The sequence below is a fragment of the Zootermopsis nevadensis genome, unplaced genomic scaffold, assembly GCF_977971745.1.
Source record: "Zootermopsis nevadensis isolate Lab colony 2312 unplaced genomic scaffold, Znev_1.0 Znev_ptg000027l, whole genome shotgun sequence".
NCBI lineage: Eukaryota > Metazoa > Arthropoda > Insecta > Blattodea > Termopsidae > Zootermopsis > Zootermopsis nevadensis.
In genome coordinates this window covers 3,080,959-3,099,123 of record NW_028259159.1, presented here as the reverse complement: position 1 = coordinate 3,099,123, position 18,165 = coordinate 3,080,959, and the positions used below count along the sequence as shown (strand labels likewise).

The 18,165-nt window shown below is 37.7% G+C and overlaps 1 protein-coding gene and 1 long non-coding RNA gene across 5 annotated transcripts in view; one reads left to right on the top strand and one right to left on the bottom strand.

The window, feature by feature from the left end:
• Positions 1–18,165, bottom strand: part of Rph (Rabphilin) — a 54,729-nt gene that overhangs the window by 14,470 nt on the left and 22,094 nt on the right. For 3 of the 4 annotated variants that reach the window (XM_022063140.2, XM_022063137.2, XM_022063136.2), the window contains exons 2-5: positions 10,143–10,292; positions 9,344–9,493; positions 1,753–1,882; positions 247–366 (exon numbers count right to left, since the gene is read on the bottom strand). In XM_022063140.2, the coding sequence (XP_021918832.1) occupies positions 247–366; positions 1,753–1,882; positions 9,344–9,493; positions 10,143–10,216 (474 nt within the window). In that variant the 5' untranslated portion in view covers positions 10,217–10,292. Of the gene's footprint in view, positions 1–246; positions 367–1,752; positions 1,883–4,366; positions 4,456–9,343; positions 9,494–10,142; positions 10,293–18,165 lie in introns of those variants that run through there. The other variant, XM_022063139.2, reaches the window with a different exon arrangement.
• LOC147872465 (uncharacterized) lies at positions 7,717–13,493 on the top strand. Its single transcript, XR_015537298.1, has 2 exons — positions 7,717–7,987; positions 12,816–13,493. It is a non-coding gene; the product is annotated as an uncharacterized LOC147872465 (long non-coding RNA).

The following is an 18,165-nucleotide window of genomic DNA, read 5'->3' as shown; positions in this document are numbered from 1 at the left end:
ATTCAAATCGTTACTTAAACTGAACTTATCTATCTTATCTAAATATAGTGGTATTTCTTGCACTACAAGTATAATGGTTATACTTACAGAACTTTGTAGCGTAGTTCCTTTATGTAGACACAAGGCAGTACATAAAGATGACAGACAAACCCTTTACTTCAGAGTACCACATGACAATCCAGAGTAAAAGAAGAAAAGAAAAATGAGAGAAATAGCAGCAACCAATTAGTTACAACACAGCATTACCTTAAAAAACCAGGCCCCAGACTTCTTCCACATCTCACGGGTCTCAGAGCATATCTTGCAAAGGGAGATGGGCTCTTTCTGGGCTGACATTGTTTCAATCCCACACTTCTGACACACGGCCTGCAGCAAAGATTGCACTACTACAATTCAGTTCTGAAATTATTATACAGGAGTCAAATTGTATTTTGTTTAAAGGCATATTATATCTTTCCATGCAACATTTGGAAAGAAGTAAATGGTAGAAAGGTGTACAACAATAGAGCATACATATTTTTTAAACATCCATTGTTATTTTACACATCTCATTACAAATTTTGTTCATTTGATGCAAATATAAATCTGATCCTATAACGTTAATCATAATAAAGTAAGCTACACAGAGTTTAAATATCTGCCATACTGTAAAATGCCTCAAAGATCATTTATAGATTTTAATTGGATCTATATTTTTCATTATGTACCAAATGCTCAATATGATTAGAAATTTTGGAGATAGTCAGTCGAGTTTGAAAACACTTTTATATACAGTCAGATTTATGTTGGACTAATATGAAGCAAACTTAAATTCATCAAATGGTATGCAGTCACTTTGTGCTGTGTGCACACTATCAGAAAATTTCAAATTGGAAGTGAGACAAAATTCAACAGAATATAAGATCAAATATGCCTTCATATCCAATGAATTTGATCTTTTCTATTTTTTCAGTAATAGCAATAATTTTGTAGTTTAAATGCGTCATGTTTGTGCTTAATTCAGTAATATATCTATTTATTTCCGTCAGTACACAAACTTAGTTGTTAAAATTGGTGTTATTAAATCTAAATAATACAAAACAAGACGAACAACAAAAAGAAACAACCTACAAAAATGAAAACTACAAAACAAACAAATCAATGATAGTTGCATTAATAAATATACATTAGTTTTAAAGACGAAAATAGCCTGAAGATGATGCAGTTGCATTGAAACATGTTGTGAAATAAAATAATGAGCGCTAAAATTGTAACATCGTAATAGCGATGATAAGCGCCAAATTTTAAAGTTTTAGCTTTAATAACACCAATTTTAACAACTAAGTTTGTGTACTGACGGAAATAAATAAATATATTACTTAGCAATAATTTTGTTTCTTAATGAAATCAATCAGTAATGAAATTTCAGATTCAATGCATGCAGGAAATGCCATGACCAGCTGAATAACTATCAGCTTTCCAAGAAAGGCCCCAACATCATATACATCATATTGTAATAAGTTCCATCATCAAATTGAATAGACACATTTTGGCTCAGCTTTAGTAGCTTAATCAGTGTGATGGCAGGATTTATTGCAGTATTGTATACAGTCAGATTTCATAAAAAATGTTGCACTCAGTTATTATTTGTAACACAACTAAGGTAATGCATATGGAAACCTCCAGAAAGTTGAGATTCTCTAAGTGTTAAACATCATGGAAATGTTAGAATTTAAAACCAGCACCGTGTAGTTAAGCAGCAGATTCATGTACCTTCTTGCAATCATGGCAAATGAGGCTGGCTGATCCTAAAACACCGAAACTGTCTCCGCAGAGGATGCACTGGTTTGTTCCGTTCCCCATTGCAGCTCTCTTCATATTCTCCAACCGCTCAACCAAGCGACTTCAAAACAAAGATTAATTAATGACACTCCGCAGCCTCAAAGACAGATGTGGGTATTCCAGAAAACATGTTCATCACATGACTTTTTCCACATCCTATCGTCATCTGACTGTCTTATGGATCCATGGAATATAAATAAATTATTATTAATATTATTATTATGAAGCTAAACTATTTTACACTGTATGTAAACCAATAAAAGCCAGCTTACTGACTCCAAGTTCACTGAATTGCAGACCTGTTAAATTATTAGCTTTTTATGGCTGAAAATGGCTTACAATCAGTACAGCATATATTTGACCAGAATTCGAATCGGATATCTCCCAATGGTGAGAGTTTTTACAGTTGTGGTAGCCCACCAGGTCCGAGTTACCATTTATCCCTTCATCTGCTAGCAGCAGCATCGTTATATAAAGACTTGTACATGTATGTACAGTAGTGCAAGACATGAAACAAGATATGACGAGAGACAGAACCAGAACCAGCATTGCGTCCAGCGTCAGTTACAAAGCCAGTAGGCGGTAGGTTGTCTGCAACAGGTGGCGCTACCCTTAAAATCGATAAAAACTGATTGTATCACACGACGTTACAGACCAATTGATAGTACCACACAATAAAACACCCAATTCTTATTAACGAATCAACTTACTAACCAGCCAACTACGATGATTTCCAAGATGCCACAATAACAAACTTGTTCTATCGCTAATTTCTCTTTCAATATACCATTTCCTTTATTTTATATCCTCTATTAGTTTTCCTTTTCTTAATTTCTCTCTCTTTTTCTGTCCCTTTGTTTGTTTTTTTCGATGGTGCATCATGATAAAGTTCGGAGTCCATGACAGCAAGATAATTCTGAAAAGTTGTCTGCTACTCTAGGAAGAACGTGGGCCACGGAGTTGCTTAAGTAATGTAAATGCATTCGGGCTGCCGGCAGTAGATCTGAAATTTCTAACGGATGTTCTCTGCCACTGTAAATAAATCTACTTAACGACAGTAAACCCACTGGCAAGGGCCAAGGGCCCTCAATTCTTGCTCTGCTGCTCGTTTCTCGTGTTGGCCTGGTGACTCCTTTCGTCCTTACTTAACTTGTTATCGGTTTGCTAGTTTGGAACTATTAATAAATTTAAATTACGTGATATTCCAAAACTCGGCGCTTCTCAGCCATCTACTGTAGGCACATCTTTGTACTACAAAGGGCGTAGCAATGATGACAGAAGACAAGATATAACAGCAAAGGAAGCACTTGATTACGAGCGGATCGTTGGACACATTTCCACCTTCAAGTATAGTTTTTACACAAAATCGTCAGGAAATAAGATGTCTTCACACATCTGTATCCACCTCAGCATCGACATTAAAAATACTGTACATTCGTGGATTTGATAACAGCAGAAGTATTGCTTCCCTTGCAGAATAGAGGAATGTCGCTAATGTTTGTTTGATTCTTGGTGTATTTGACAACTAGTTATCAGCTACATAGGTTATATGGAAATTGTTAGCTTTCAGGATGAATATAAACGTTGAGATGAGAGACGAATGTGAAAGTTCGTCCACACGCTTATACAGTTTCACAGTAATAATGCCTTTAGGGACTGATTAAAACCACGATAACTTGAGTCAGGATGACAAATTCGAACCGAGGACATCCCACATATGGAGAACTAGTCGCTTCACTGCAAGATTCAGGAAGTGTATTAAGACAGGTCAGGAAAATTGAGGCAATTGAACACTGCTCACGTAAAATCACGTTTTTGGATATTTTGAAATATAAAGAAAAATGCAAATATGAATTCTGCGTAATAACGCAAAATATTGCTTTGGCTGTGACGCCTCGCCACTGTCAGCAGTTTAAGGGTTAATCAACCATTGGAGCTTGAAACGAGGCCTCGCCTCACGAACACGAAGACGATTCTTATGTAACGGCGGACGGACGTTTTCTGCCTGACTGCACAATTCACCACTGGCAGAGAACGCCACTGAAGAACCTTGGCTCACAGCTGCTGCTTTAATGTCACACTTTATAATGCAAGCGAGGTATGAACAGAGGCCTAGTAATTCAGCCTTCTGGTAAGATGAAGGAATAATCTAGGGCTGTCAATATTACAGCGGAGTCTGTGGGCAACTGGACTACTCCAAAATTAAATGTTTGGACAGGCTTAATGTGTTATTAAACCTTTTTCATTTTAAAGAACAGACAACGCTAAAATTTATCAGGATGTGGCAGAATTTCGTCTATATAAATTGAAACTGAAAACGGGAAACAATTTAGTTTTAAAGCAGATGGCGATTCTCCATATTTCGGAGTAAAATTAAAGACGTCATATATGCCACATTTTTAGATCACTGGATTGGAAGAGATGATTAAATGTTGTGTCTTCCCAGTAACTATAATGTAGTTTCATTACACTTCCTGTTATGGAGGTGAAAATACAGCAAGAAGAAGTTGTACTCCATGAAAATAACTGGCGTAAGATTACTTACAGGAAAGAAGCACTGTAACCAGTTCAAACGTACTCAACCGAATATAAATAGAAACTGAATATAGCTTTGACGTTTGTCGAGCGGCAGGCGGAGTCTACACTAAAGTTGATTAAAATGATCTGAAGATACTGAAAGTTGTTTTTACATTAAAACATATTTTCCTGGTGGATGTAGTCACAATATAGTAATACGGTGTCTATTCTGGTTTCTCCCTCAGCCACACGGGTTAACAATCCTTTTTGACTCTTAACCCCGTTTTAAGTTACCGCCGTACTGAACAAACTTGTTTACAAATATTTCAAAGACAAGCCATTATTCCAGGTTTCCTATCTTGGCAGTGGTTTGGAATTTGCTAAATTTGTCTGTCCAAGATGCAGAACCTTACGTACACGCTATGTATTTTGCCACAACATTATTTTATCTAGCAAATGAGCACTTGTGGCTGCTAAGTGAGATTTTTCTAATGAGCCTTATGTTGACGGCCAATTTTACAAAAATAATTATCAATTACTTGTTATTAAGAAAAGCTATATAAGAAATGTGCTTAGTTGTCAATAACAATTTATTAGAAAAGCTAACACAATAAAATTAATATTAAATACTTTATAACAATGACTGAATCATTATGGAATTAATAGACTTGACACTAGATAAGTAATGTTAATTTGTTTAATGACGTTGTTAACAGGTCAGACTATATAGCATCACATGACAGGCTTAATAGTTGATTCATTGGAAAGAATATGGATGGAAGCGGTTGTGGCCTAATTTAAAGCACTATCACAGCATTCATATAGAGGGACTGAGGAAAATCAAGAGAAAATTAGTCAAACCCCGGGCCAAGATGTGTACCAGTAACATCCCGAATACGAAAGAGTGCTAACCACTCGACCGTTACATTGAGAAAAGTAATAATAAACGAAAAATAAAGATAGACGGTGTAGAGCTTCGAACCGTCGACCTCTCAAAATCGTGTCATATGTTTGGTTTGGTTGCATGTATGTGACAGGACCACTACAATAGGTAATTTTGTTACGAGCAGCGGGGGGTGAAAATAACATGGATAAGAGACGGAATCCTCCCCCTGTGACGTAAATGTAATGGTCATAGCGAGTCGTGGCGCAGGGGTTCTGCTGGGACGCTCGCAGTTGACAGGCGAGCGAAGAAAAGAAATTGTAGTGACGTGTAAAAGATGTCTATGGGAATTCGTAAATGATGAGACACTAATTGCGCTCATCGGGTTAATAACAATAACTTCTGGGAGAAATTTATGAAGATTACTTTACTTCAGCTGCTTCAGGCTGTGACAGGCTAGGAGCAGCGAAGAAACTAACAATTGCACACAGTTCAGTTGCCACACTTCTGTGCGTAATTGTTACTAAGACACTGCAACTAGGCTAAAGTTATCAAACATAACTTCAACAACTTCCACAGCCACCATGTTTGTAATTGTTAACGTGTAAAAAATTCGCCATGCAGAATTTGTAGATGAAATTATAATCTGCCTTCTTACTAAATTTCATATTCCTAGTTCCAGTGGTTCATTAGCTATCGCAAATTTGTGCAGTCGCCATTTTCTTCCTTTTCATTCTACAGACTACAGAAAAATACCTTGAGAACTGAATATTTTTGGTAAATGTGTTACCACACAATGTTTCTGGACCATATATTAAATGTTGGTAGTGCTGAAGAGACTTATAAAATATGCTAAAGTTAGAAGATGGCTGCCTCCTGGGTTGTTTCGCCGTGTAGTCTGGTAGAAGTTTACCTACGTTTCAGAAGATCGTTTTCCAGAATGATTCCGTACAAATTCTGCATGTACCCCTTGCCTCCAACCCCCTAAGCGTGCTGCATGTCTGGCCCATCGGAGCTCACTGTACTAGGAGAGCTCCTCGTTATGCAGTGTTCTAAATTCCCCAATTATTTAATCCTTCCTAGGTCCAAATATTTTCCTCAGCAGCCTGTTTTCAAACATTGTAATCTACATTCTTCCTTCAAGGTAGGAGACCATATTTCAAAACCGTAGACAACAGGCAAAATTATCATTTTTTTGTATATCCTGATCTTCAGTGTTTTGGATAGTAAACGAGAATTGGATGAAAACGTGTGTTCCCCGAATGAATTTTACTCTTAATTTCATCATGGACCTCATTTCTATTTGTTATTGCTAATCAAATAAAATTAAAATACCAATTCAATTTAATTAAAATATTTAAATTAAATGCCTAAAATTATTACAAATCTCTTTCAGAGATATTTTCCATCTCCGTCGGAATCTCTATCACCACGGGAACTGGAAATAAATTAAACAAATAGCACACAGCTTCAGTTAAGTTTTCCATTTTTTCATCTGTGCTAAAGTGATGTCGTTCCTAAATGGGCCAGAAATGAGACTGAGTATCTGACACTGAAACGTAATGTTATGTAACACATAACGAAAACGACTTCAGTTTATGGGTTTCAACGTGTATTATCTTGAACCGCGAGTATTAACATAACATCTAAACCAGTGAATATAAATGAAATATTCTAGACAAAAATAAAAGACATTTCTAGAATGAATTCAGAAACCAAGCTTGAAGAAACGGTTAGATGTTGGACCATTAAAATAATAACATAAAACCACTTAGATTAGACATGTAAATGCAGTGGAAGATAGAATAACATCCATAACAGAACCTGGGACGAGGGTATTCAGAATAAACAGAAGGAAAATAAATAACATGAAGTGATACCTTAAAGTGAACCAAAATGAGTAACTAAATAAACGTTCTCACACTATTAGCTTGATGGAAAATATTCCGGGCATTTGTATGACAATCAGTTAAGTATTTATCAAAGAAAATTACAAAAATAAAGTAGTGACGTATTTTGCATTATGCTTAGGCCTCTATAAATAGCGGTGACCCAATAAAGATAAAATTAATTATACCTATAATTAAATATAACATTATATTTTAATTCGATAGGCCTAATGTTTGTTATAAAGTATATGTATCCTTGAAACATATGAATTCTAATTTTAATAACCTATGCATAACGAAATGAACTGCACACAAACAGCGGAAGACAAGTATAAAAATATACAGCGGCAGATTTATAATTAACAGCACCAAGCGGTTTTGCAGCAACAAGTACGGCTGACTTCACTTCCTATTAACAAGTACCTTTGATATATATTTGCCATCAGGCAGCGAAAATGTTCATCAGTGGATTATAAGACTTCCTCTGAGCCCCACATTGAAAGAAACTGAGGGCGAGATTAGTAGATACAAGTACGCGGGGCCTGAATATTGGTTCGTTGGGTGGAGTTCTGATGGCTGATGACACGAGGGAAATCAGATCTTAAATATACCTATCTAGTTTTACTGACGTGGGCAACAAACTTACGTCTATAGGCAAACAAACTGGTTTCATATCTTTATGTGCGATTATTACACCTTGACTCATGATACGTACGCTCAGGCCAGGAGGAAAACAGTTCGACGAAAGCTGTTGCGTAGTAACTTACATGCCTGATTACGTACACCATAAACGACGCTGCAGGGAGCGATTCTTGGGTTATGCAACGACGCTGTCTGAACTGCAGCGCCGAAAGAAATGGGAAACTGATCAGGAATGGTGAGTATGCAAGACGTGGAAGCAGGTTAGTCACCCCTATAATGATCTGGAGAGAATGAGGAAAATCGAGAACAACTCATTTACACGCGTAGTTTTTATGACGATATCTAGTACTGTGAAAGGTAAATTAAATTTGTGAAGGAACTGGAAAATGGCGTGCTCTACAATATGACCAAGACGCTGTAGACCGATGACAGAAGATTGTCTCTTGTACCAGTAATGCATGTACGACCAAATGAAGAGGAGTCTGGGTGAAAGACGTCACAGCAGTAACAAGTATTGGACTTGATACGTCTTCTTCTATCAGTTCACAAATGAAACCAACGTAACGTAACATAAAATACGTAAATTTGTTTCTGCACGTGTTTATTGTGCGTTCTTTGCGTAAAGAGCGTAAAAGTGGGTTATCATCTGTCACATCTTCGACGTCTCTTAAAGGACTTCGACCACATTTTACAGGCCAATTGGGTACCTAAACTAAAGCTTGTTAGGAAAATTATATTTTGGTACGTACTGCTTTAACATCCACCACAGTTAACATGAAACTTAAATCCAGATTTATCAGTGCCATAACAAGTCTCACAGTGCAAGAAAATGCATCTATTAATAAATTAACATCAATATCAACAAATTTTACGAGGTGAAAGGAAAGTCTGCTCTCACACTGCTGTTTAAAGATGTTTTTTCAACAGCGGGATTATGAATTATGCATCTGGAAATATGTAGCTAGCTTCTGACCGCGGAGACCCCGGTTTTAACCTCGGGTCAATACAAGCGTTTTTCGTGGTTGACGATGTGGCCGTGGAACAGGGTTTCCCCCCTGGTTCTTCTGTCCTCCCCATTAATCATCATTGTATCACTAGTCTGTACTAATCTATCACCGCCCCACGAGATGTGCGACAGCCCGGACCAAGAAGCACATTGTCACACCCTCGGTTCTAAGTTAGGGATTTCATCTCCGACTTGGCACTTAGCTGGTCTCGGAGAAAAGGAAGTTTAATTTAATTGGCATAGGTCGTATATAATTAACAAAAATTGCGGGGAAATTTTATGCAATTTCGTTATAGAAATATATTGCAGCACACACACCCAGGTTATCATACAGTGACCGAAAAATGGCTCAATCTGGTTTCATTTGGTTAGTTCTGATATTGAAATACAGTTAACAGAAGCAATCAGCGACTAATAATTAATTATTTTCAGGTATAAATAATGAATATGACTTATAGTTATCAAATTTCGTAGCAAAACGTTGAATAATTGTTTCCCATTTATGTCATATGAATATTGGTTTTCTACAAGAGGAAATATACAGGTGTTATCATGTGGTAACAGCATTAAAGAATCAATATCTACCCGACTCGCTCCTGCTCTGTCATTTCCAGCATCTCGGCCCTCTTGATGACATCCTTGATGACGGCTTGTTCAGACTCATTCAGTGTTGAGTCCTGTCGTCCTCCGAACGATTGGAGTTGCCGAGTCTTCACAGACCAGCCAGTCCTCAGCCTATACAGAAACATAACCACTTTCTAAACACACACTGAACTAGAAGCATTGAAGCGTTAACCAATTCATAGCCAAATTACATTTTCACGAGATAAAATTTGTGTCGTAATCGATTCTATAAATGTTAGCTTCTGAATAAGGACTGTGCTGCATCCATCTAGTTAATTAGTAGAACCGATAAGAGTAGTTGTTTTAATTTTTAATACATTTTACACAAACTTCAGTTTGTTTTCAAATGCGCCTATTTTCACAGTATGGTTGTTTACAGAAAATAAACATTACAAATAGGCCATTAGTTTCATTATTGTAAGTGAATATTTTATCTTTCTCTTTTTTATATGTAGCAGCATGAAAGGATGTTATATTATGCATATAAATATGTAGTCGTAATGTCTGAAGGAAAGAGACATCTTGGAGGACCTGAGCGTAGAAGATAGAACATCATTAAAATGTATCTTAAAGAAGCAGTGTGTGAGGTGTGGATCGAATTAACGTGGGTTAAAATAGGGTAGAGTATCGGTCACTTTTTCAACACGGCAATGAACTATCGGGTATGAGGCGAGGGAATGTCTAGATAAGCTGAGCTACTATCAGCTTCTGAAGGAGGATCTTGTTCCATGGAGTAGGTCCAGTTCTCGACATAACTTACTTTGCTCTCAGCGCTAGTTGCCGATCGCTGGGGCAGACCCAACGATCTTTAGAGACGTTACCGAAGTCCACCATGTTGACAGCCTGCAGTCAGGCGAAAAGAATTCACCCATCCACAGGTGGTGAATGTGTTCTTATCGCATTCCGCGGCCTAGAAGTAAGTAAATGTTAGTTAACAATCATTACTGCACACAACAAATTCAGCAGGAAGGTATTCAGACATTACATTTCCTAATGAGTTAAGAAAAGAAGAAGAAAAAGGTGTCTTGGACCTCAGTTCTTTTGAGGCACCCTGGCAGATGCCTTTGTTCCCATGGAACAAAAGAGGAAATTATCTCGTGGAGAAAAGTGACAGCTTGTCTGTGAAGTCACTCTGGCAAGCTACTGATACGCCAAGCAAGCCTTTTGTTTCATTATTATACGTCACGCAACGCTCAGTAAAGAGTATGTGCTTTGTAGAACAAACCAAATTTAGTATACTCACAAAACGTTTCTTCAATTTAATGTATATTTCCTACATCGAAAACTTACGGAACCATGCGGCATCAAACTTGTGTGGGCAACGCATTATGCGCGTATGCGTATATGCAAGTTACCACAGATGTTCTTGCTTTTCATCATTATGGGGACAATCAAACTACATAAACAGAGGACTTTTAGCTTCTGACTTTTCTCTCATCCCATATAAAATCTCCACTTTCCACCACATTCACTTTATCCCTGAAGAAGGAAAGAGTAAATTTCTCCGAAATGTTTGTGTACCTATAAATCTACACGGCATTGCAACCCAGAAGAACAACATTGTCATTCGAGACTGGTTCAGCAGTTTGAGTAGAAAGAAATAAACCCATTTGCGCCTTCATTTTATTAACTTCTTACAGCGAAAGCATAAAAAGAAGTTTTATAAATTTCTGGATAACTGTTTCTTATCTTAATTCAGCAAGCGCAAATGCTGTAAAGAATTAAATAGAGGCTTGTCGCCAGTGGACTTCGATCAAATTGTTATGTCGCCTTACAAAGTTTCAATTAGACTACACGCCTCACAACGGAGTCGGAGAAGTTGCCGCAATCATAAGGCGATCTGATGAAGATAGCTCGTTTCTATCTAGCATTTCCTCTGTCTTCATAAAACATCTTTCGCCCCGCTCCCCATATCCCAACACCGGTATTAAAAACTCCCGAAATGTTGTTATTTCTAACCATTCTTAACTCATAGCTCAGTTATATATCCATATATCCATACGTAATTACGCACACGTAGGATTATAAGGCTTACATGCACATACATCAAAGTATCATTCGACGCAATTCTGTAGATGAGTCACAGAGCAGTGGCGTCATTTTTCTTATTCAGATTGCCCCGAGTTCGATATTGGCTTGGAGGGCCTAACTATCTTAAGCTTCTTGAGTTTTCTGAAGTCTGGTAGAATTCTAGGTTAATACCTTAAACTATGCCCAATGCCTTTTCTCCTTCGGTTCTCTCACATGTGTCCTGTGACGTCATTAAGCTACTTCAATCGGTAAAGCATCGTAAAATAACCTGCAAAGCACTGTATTGAAAAGAGACACGTGATCGTTGATGATGGTCGGACTTCTGAGCTTTATGGGCTTTGGAACAGCTAGTTGCAGTACCTATCTGAAGAAGCTTAAATGTCACAGACGGAGAGTGTACGCAGTTTTACAAGCATTCTCCACATAAAACACAAACACAGACGTATGACATTTATAACAAAAGAGCCTCAGTTTATAAAAAGGCATAAACTATCATTTGCGGAACGTTCTCTAACTCGTATTTCAAATATTTTGTGGATGTATTAATGTTTCGTTATATAAATACTATGTATTGAATTACTCCTCCAAATACACTGTCAGTTAGCACTAAACGAAGTAGATCAAATTCACATTATTGACTTCTTATTATCGTCTTTCATATCGAGTTGTACTGAACTATCCGGGGCGTAGAAACCGCGACAGATAGTTTGTTCCCACAGAAATGAGTCGTTTTATACGTAATTTTATACAAGGGATGCAAGTCGATACAGAATGCCATATCATATTGGTGACGTTTATATCGAATCGTTTTATTGGTTTGGGAGTTGTTAATTTTTAAGTCATTGCACTTATATATAAATTACAATGGCATGTTGGATTTATTAAAATTGTTACATAATAACATTTATTCTTAAACATTACGTAGGTTCATAGCTTTAATTTCCATTAAGAAATTCTCACTTCCAAAAAAACAAACAAATAACTCGTCTTTCAAACCCGTTCTGCAGTGGTCGGAATTCCATTTTCCATTGTTTCCTAATAATAAATAACAATAGAAAGTTTATGTCATCAAGTTACAGTGCAATATCTCGTACATTTCTCCGAAATTAGCTATCTACCGTACTTCATTGGTATCCATACATCAAATTAAACTAAACTGGCATTCTTAGTTATGCAATGCACGGAACGCCCTTCTGTTAGTGCATTAAAACTCTTCAATAACTTCAGCAGTAATTTCTATTCCATGAAAACTGATAGTAGTTGGATTTCCATTCAGTCGCGTTAATGATGACAGAGGTCGGGGTGCCCTGATCGACAGCATCCAGGAGCTTCCCAGCGCCGTGGTGCGGTGATTACACTGACGAATCCTAATTCATGCTTTCTATGTGTTTGTGTTCTGAAGCTAACACGTGAGCCATTAATCACTATTCCACCGCCATCACGAGGGTTAGAGAATCCAAAGCGGGCGAAGCTCCTTACAGCAGGTCGTGGAAATGCTGTGCACACTCGGATCAAAGTGAACACGAATCCAGGTGCAAGAAGAGTGCAAATATGTGCAGAAGGAAAGGAAGGCAGGCAGGAGGTGTGAAGGAATGGACGAACAAAAAGATGAAATCAGAACGAGCTACAAAAACTGCAAATAAACTATAAGTTACGCGTCTCGCACGGATATTTCAAATTCCATCGCGCATATGAAAACGTAGCTTGTCAAGAATCAAAAATGGCTGCACACTTCAGCGAATAGAATTGCTACTTTTGCTTTATTTTCAGTCATTTTCGGTAATTTAATTTAATGTGAATATTTATGAGCAAAACACACGTAATTAAGTAATTATTACGGGCGACAGGATTTTGTTGACCCAGGACATGGAACGGCCATCTAGATAGTTAGTTAGATAATGTTTATATCGATGTCATACATTTGACTGCAGCCATTTCAGTATTTATTAAAACAATGTTTAAATGTGATATTTTATTTTTGAATATTCGTTGGGCTTTTATCTGATTTGGTGAAATTTATGTGAAGAACACATATATAACTTGCCCAGAGAAATATAATAAAGAGAATAGTTTCAGTGAATTTCCCTTGCTTCAGACTTGTGACTTTAGTAAACTGGCATTTTGACTGTCAATGCATACAACGAGTTACAATGTAAGCTCTATTTGAAATCGCCACTCTTTTATGTTAGTTTCGTTTCACATCCCACGCTCAATAGGCCCGTCGTACATCAATATACATACATGATGGATGGCTATGAAAAAGTAATGGACTGAATGAACTTTTATTTAAAAAATATGCTACGGTACAGTCTGTTCAAGAGTTAAAAAAAGGGAAAACTTTCGCATTTTATTCGGGCTCCGTGTAAAGTCGGAGTTTACTGGACCCTCAAGGACCAACAAAGTATTGGCTCGACCGGTTTCAATTGTAGACCTCAAACAGGCTGCTACATTTCTTAAAGGAGCATTAAGTAGGCTCGAAATTCAGCATTCGGGCGTACAGAGGTGGACGACATTTCGTATTCATGAAGGCTACATAGAGTACAAGGCACTTACACTTTTACTATCGTAAAACATTTCCCTTGATCTCGCTGGGAAAGCTTTAGTTCGGAGTCAACAAATTACTTCGTACCAGTAACTCTGCGTACACGATTTGCTCGCGCACATCTGTGCTTCCAGTCGGACGCACAAACACACACGTTACAAGCGGAGGTACAGCACGAGGAATGGAGAACTGAATGTGTGTGCCATTAGGCGTCCTTAGACCTCTCGAAATTGTTCCTTAGCAATGAATTTATCGAGCAGCAGTGCCAGGTCAAGGACAAGTTTCTAGATGAGAGGAAAATTACTAGCGCGAAGTGAACCGTGTCTTCTCACAAATTTACGCATTTAAAGTACGAATTTCCGTTTCAGTTGTAGCATATTATTGCAATGGCTTAAAGTTTTGCTCTAATGAACTACAGTTAGCTTAGCAGCAACTCGTCTGCCTTATCACGAATGCCCAGTTAAACGTTCGGTTGGGTAAGAGGTTAACATGAGTGAGGGGTTCCATGATTTTCCTCAGCCATTAAATAGGCCAGGACAACTTTCTCTCGCAGTCTTCCCAGTTCATTTTTGCAACTACTATTTCCCTCTCTTCATTGAAAAGGTTGAACAGAAAGACAATTCAGGGTACTCATTAATGCAACATATGTATCAATTATGCATACATGTAATACGCATATATGAAATAATTCTTTTAGCCTGTGCTTCGAACACCGTACTATGATTTATTGATACGATTTTCAGAGTTCGGATTAGACAGTAATGAGAATGTGCTGCCATAAATGTGAATATTATATTGAACTTTGCCCATCGTCTCAGGATATTCTGAAACATGACGTTTCGGGAAATGAATATGTTTACGTCATCAGGTGACACGGAAGTAAAGCTCCTGTTCCGTTGGCCACATTAGAACGAGCTTGCCTTGATGCCCGGGTTTGTCGAGGCGTTAGTTTTAAGCGCAGTATTCTTCGCTTCTAGTCGCCGTAGGAACACGCGCGTGTCTGAGTGATAGCTTTACGGAAACAGCTAACTGAATTATTGACACTCCGGTAGCAGAGACTCGAAAGTTCAGCGGCGCTAATTCCATGGGCAGGATCCTGAGCCAGTTCCATCCATCTCCCATCCCACTACGTAAGTTCGTGAGGTTACTGCGATTCTCCGGTTCTTTACTATATATTTTCCGACCAGAAATCCATATGGAAGGAATGCAGATAAGCTCAAAAAGGAAAGTAAGATAATGCGGGCAGAACGTAATATAAAAAAAGGAAGGACGAAAATAAAAGAGTGTATGGAACAAAGAGACACGTGAGGCGAGTATCTTGAGTAAAATGGGACCCATTTCTCATCACTTCTTTGGGTAGCATTGCTACTGATCCACATGCATCCTGTGGTCTTTCTCCTTCCCAAAACTCTACTGTCACACCACACACTTTTTCTCCTCTACTCAGGTACCACTGGTCATTAATATCACAGAGAGAACAATCACAAAACTTAATCTATTCTAGCCTCACCAAGTCTCCGTAGGAAGGAAAAAAGACCTCGAGTTTTCTTTACTACGGATGCAGCAACCTGAATTTCCAGCAAGGGAATTCTAAAGCGCTACAAAGGATTAAAAATAGTATCACAACGCCATCTTCTTTTGTGATAACTGGTTTCAACACTCCTCTCTCTCAAAGGAACACAGGATACAACGGCTAGTTAAGAATTAAGTCAAGTGTATAACGCGCTGTTGATGTTTTTTACAACAGACAAATCTACTCTTGACAGCCAACAAGCAGGGGCAAAGATAAAAAAGTAGGAAACTTTCATCAGAGTTTGGTGTTAACAGTTTAGGAAGCTAAAACACAAGATTACGAAGAACGGGGAAATCGTAGTATAATATTAAAATGGACCTTCCCACCTAATACCAATGAAAAAGAAACTATGAAGAAACATACAAGTTGCACCATGTATCAGCTAAACAATAACAGTGCATATATAGAAGTTGTGCGTGTAAGTTGGGCAGATAAAAACAAGAAAGTGCATGTTAAGTCAATATTTCGATGGCTCTATAAACGTCAATAGTAATGGACGTATGACGAGGCAGAAGGATTAATTCATCTAATTTATTTTAGCGTGCTACATCAACAGCCAATTAACCAATTACAGACACAGGACAAAAAGCATATAAAACAAAACAGAACAAATGAATACAGCCAAAACAACAATTAAAACCATAATACAAATTAAATAATTATGCTACACAAAATAAAGCTAATTTATTCGTAAGATAGATTGTCTTATTTTTAATTAATATGTGATTGCGGGTACTAATTTAACATTACGAGTCACGTAGCATCTAAGTTTAACTGTACCTTCTATCTGTATAATGAATCGAACATCCCACAGTTTCTGTACCGAGCCTAATGGAAACCGTGGCTACAAAAACACCCAAACAAATCTTACGTAAGCTACGCTGGAAACAACGATTTCGTGAATTGAAGTTTAAAGCCTTTCTGCTTACGTAGATTCCATCGGACGGGCTTGCGAGAAAACGACATCTAGTCTATCCCCGTCCGTGTAGGAGTGATTTAGAATAAGAGAATGTGTGACCCTAGGGACAGCAATTTACATCAGTTCAAGAAAGATGCAAGTCGCAAACTACTGTGTTCTTAATCAGGATATTTACATACGTCGTTTGTCTGTTATTGTGGTTCATGCCTCGATGTACATTCTTTGATTGTGGTGGCCTCTGCCACCCCGGCTATAGCAAATACAGGAATCAGAATGTTCTGTGGACTTATAATTTTTCCCTGACGATTCGCTAATGACGAATATTGAACAATATCCAAATGACGGAGATCTGGATTCTTTACATACATAATATTCATAGATTGGTAGAGGTGAGTAAATGTTAAATATTCGTACTGAATGCAGCTGATATCGAATCTGAGGTATCGCAGTGAGTGGTTAGCACTCCTGCTTCCTACTCGGGAGTTCCCGGGATAAAATATCGGCCAGAAGACCGTCCATCCTGACTGTGGGTTTTCATGCTTCACCTCAGTCGTGCCAATTTAAGGGTTGGTACTTTCAGTTAGACCACAATAGCTAATTTCCATATCCTTTACAATTCATCATTCATTAAACGCCCTATTATTCGACGCCATGGGTCTAAATATAGTTTGAGTTACTGACAGTGTCGTTACGTAAACCACAAATATCCGACAAACAGAAGGAAGGCCGCAGACTATCACCCCATTGTGAGTCTAACATTGTGTAAATCTCTAAAGACCTTCACAGTAGTTCATTATCGTTACCTCTCTCTAATATATGAAGAGTAGACAGTTGTCTTTTTTGAACGTTTGGTAGGACACCATCGAGCGGGGATAGGCTCATCTCAAGACGTGTACGTACACAGACAGACGAACAAGAGAACCGCGGATAAACGTCGACAACTTAAAATTTCTTGGTTTGTTGCTATCCGTGAAAATAGTTAGTGGCTGCACTTGATAATTCCTCCAACCACATTGTATTTTATGTACGATCATAAAAATAAAAGTTGTTGATTTTACTGCATGTTAGGAGAATGAAGAGAATGCTGAACATATAATATTCCACAGCTCATATTTGAAGCGTTTCCTGTAAAATTCTTTAAAGTACATTTAACTTTTTAAAACGTAATCTTGTGTGTTACCTTTTTCTCCCTCCCAGATTCTCCTAGTTTGACTTTTTTTAAGTACCTTGCGGCTAGCATACCTCGTACCAAACCACTTAATCCATTTTGTTTATAAATTATGATATTAGAAGCCTGATGAAACTTGTTTAATGAATTTGTATTAATATCGGTTCTCCATAAACCCTATTCGCATGAAAACGTTATCCGTTCTTACAAATTTTCTATAAGAAAAGCTCGTACAAAAGTAGGAAAAATGGCATCAAATAGATACATGAATAAATTCCGATGGTGTTTAGAGAAAGGCATACACCGATGGGAAACTTAGGATAACACACAAAGAGGAGCGAAGTGACTTATAGACTATTTAGTTCTTTTACAGGAGACAAAGCAGGGAGGTTATGATGGATTCAAAACGAAGCTTGGGTTTGGGGAAAAGATTTGTACAGAATTCTGATGGGGAGACTATTACATCTAAAGAATATCAAGTAGATGCTAGGATATGAATCTTAAGTAAACAGAAACAGATGCGCTCAGGCACTAGCAATTTTCAATTTGT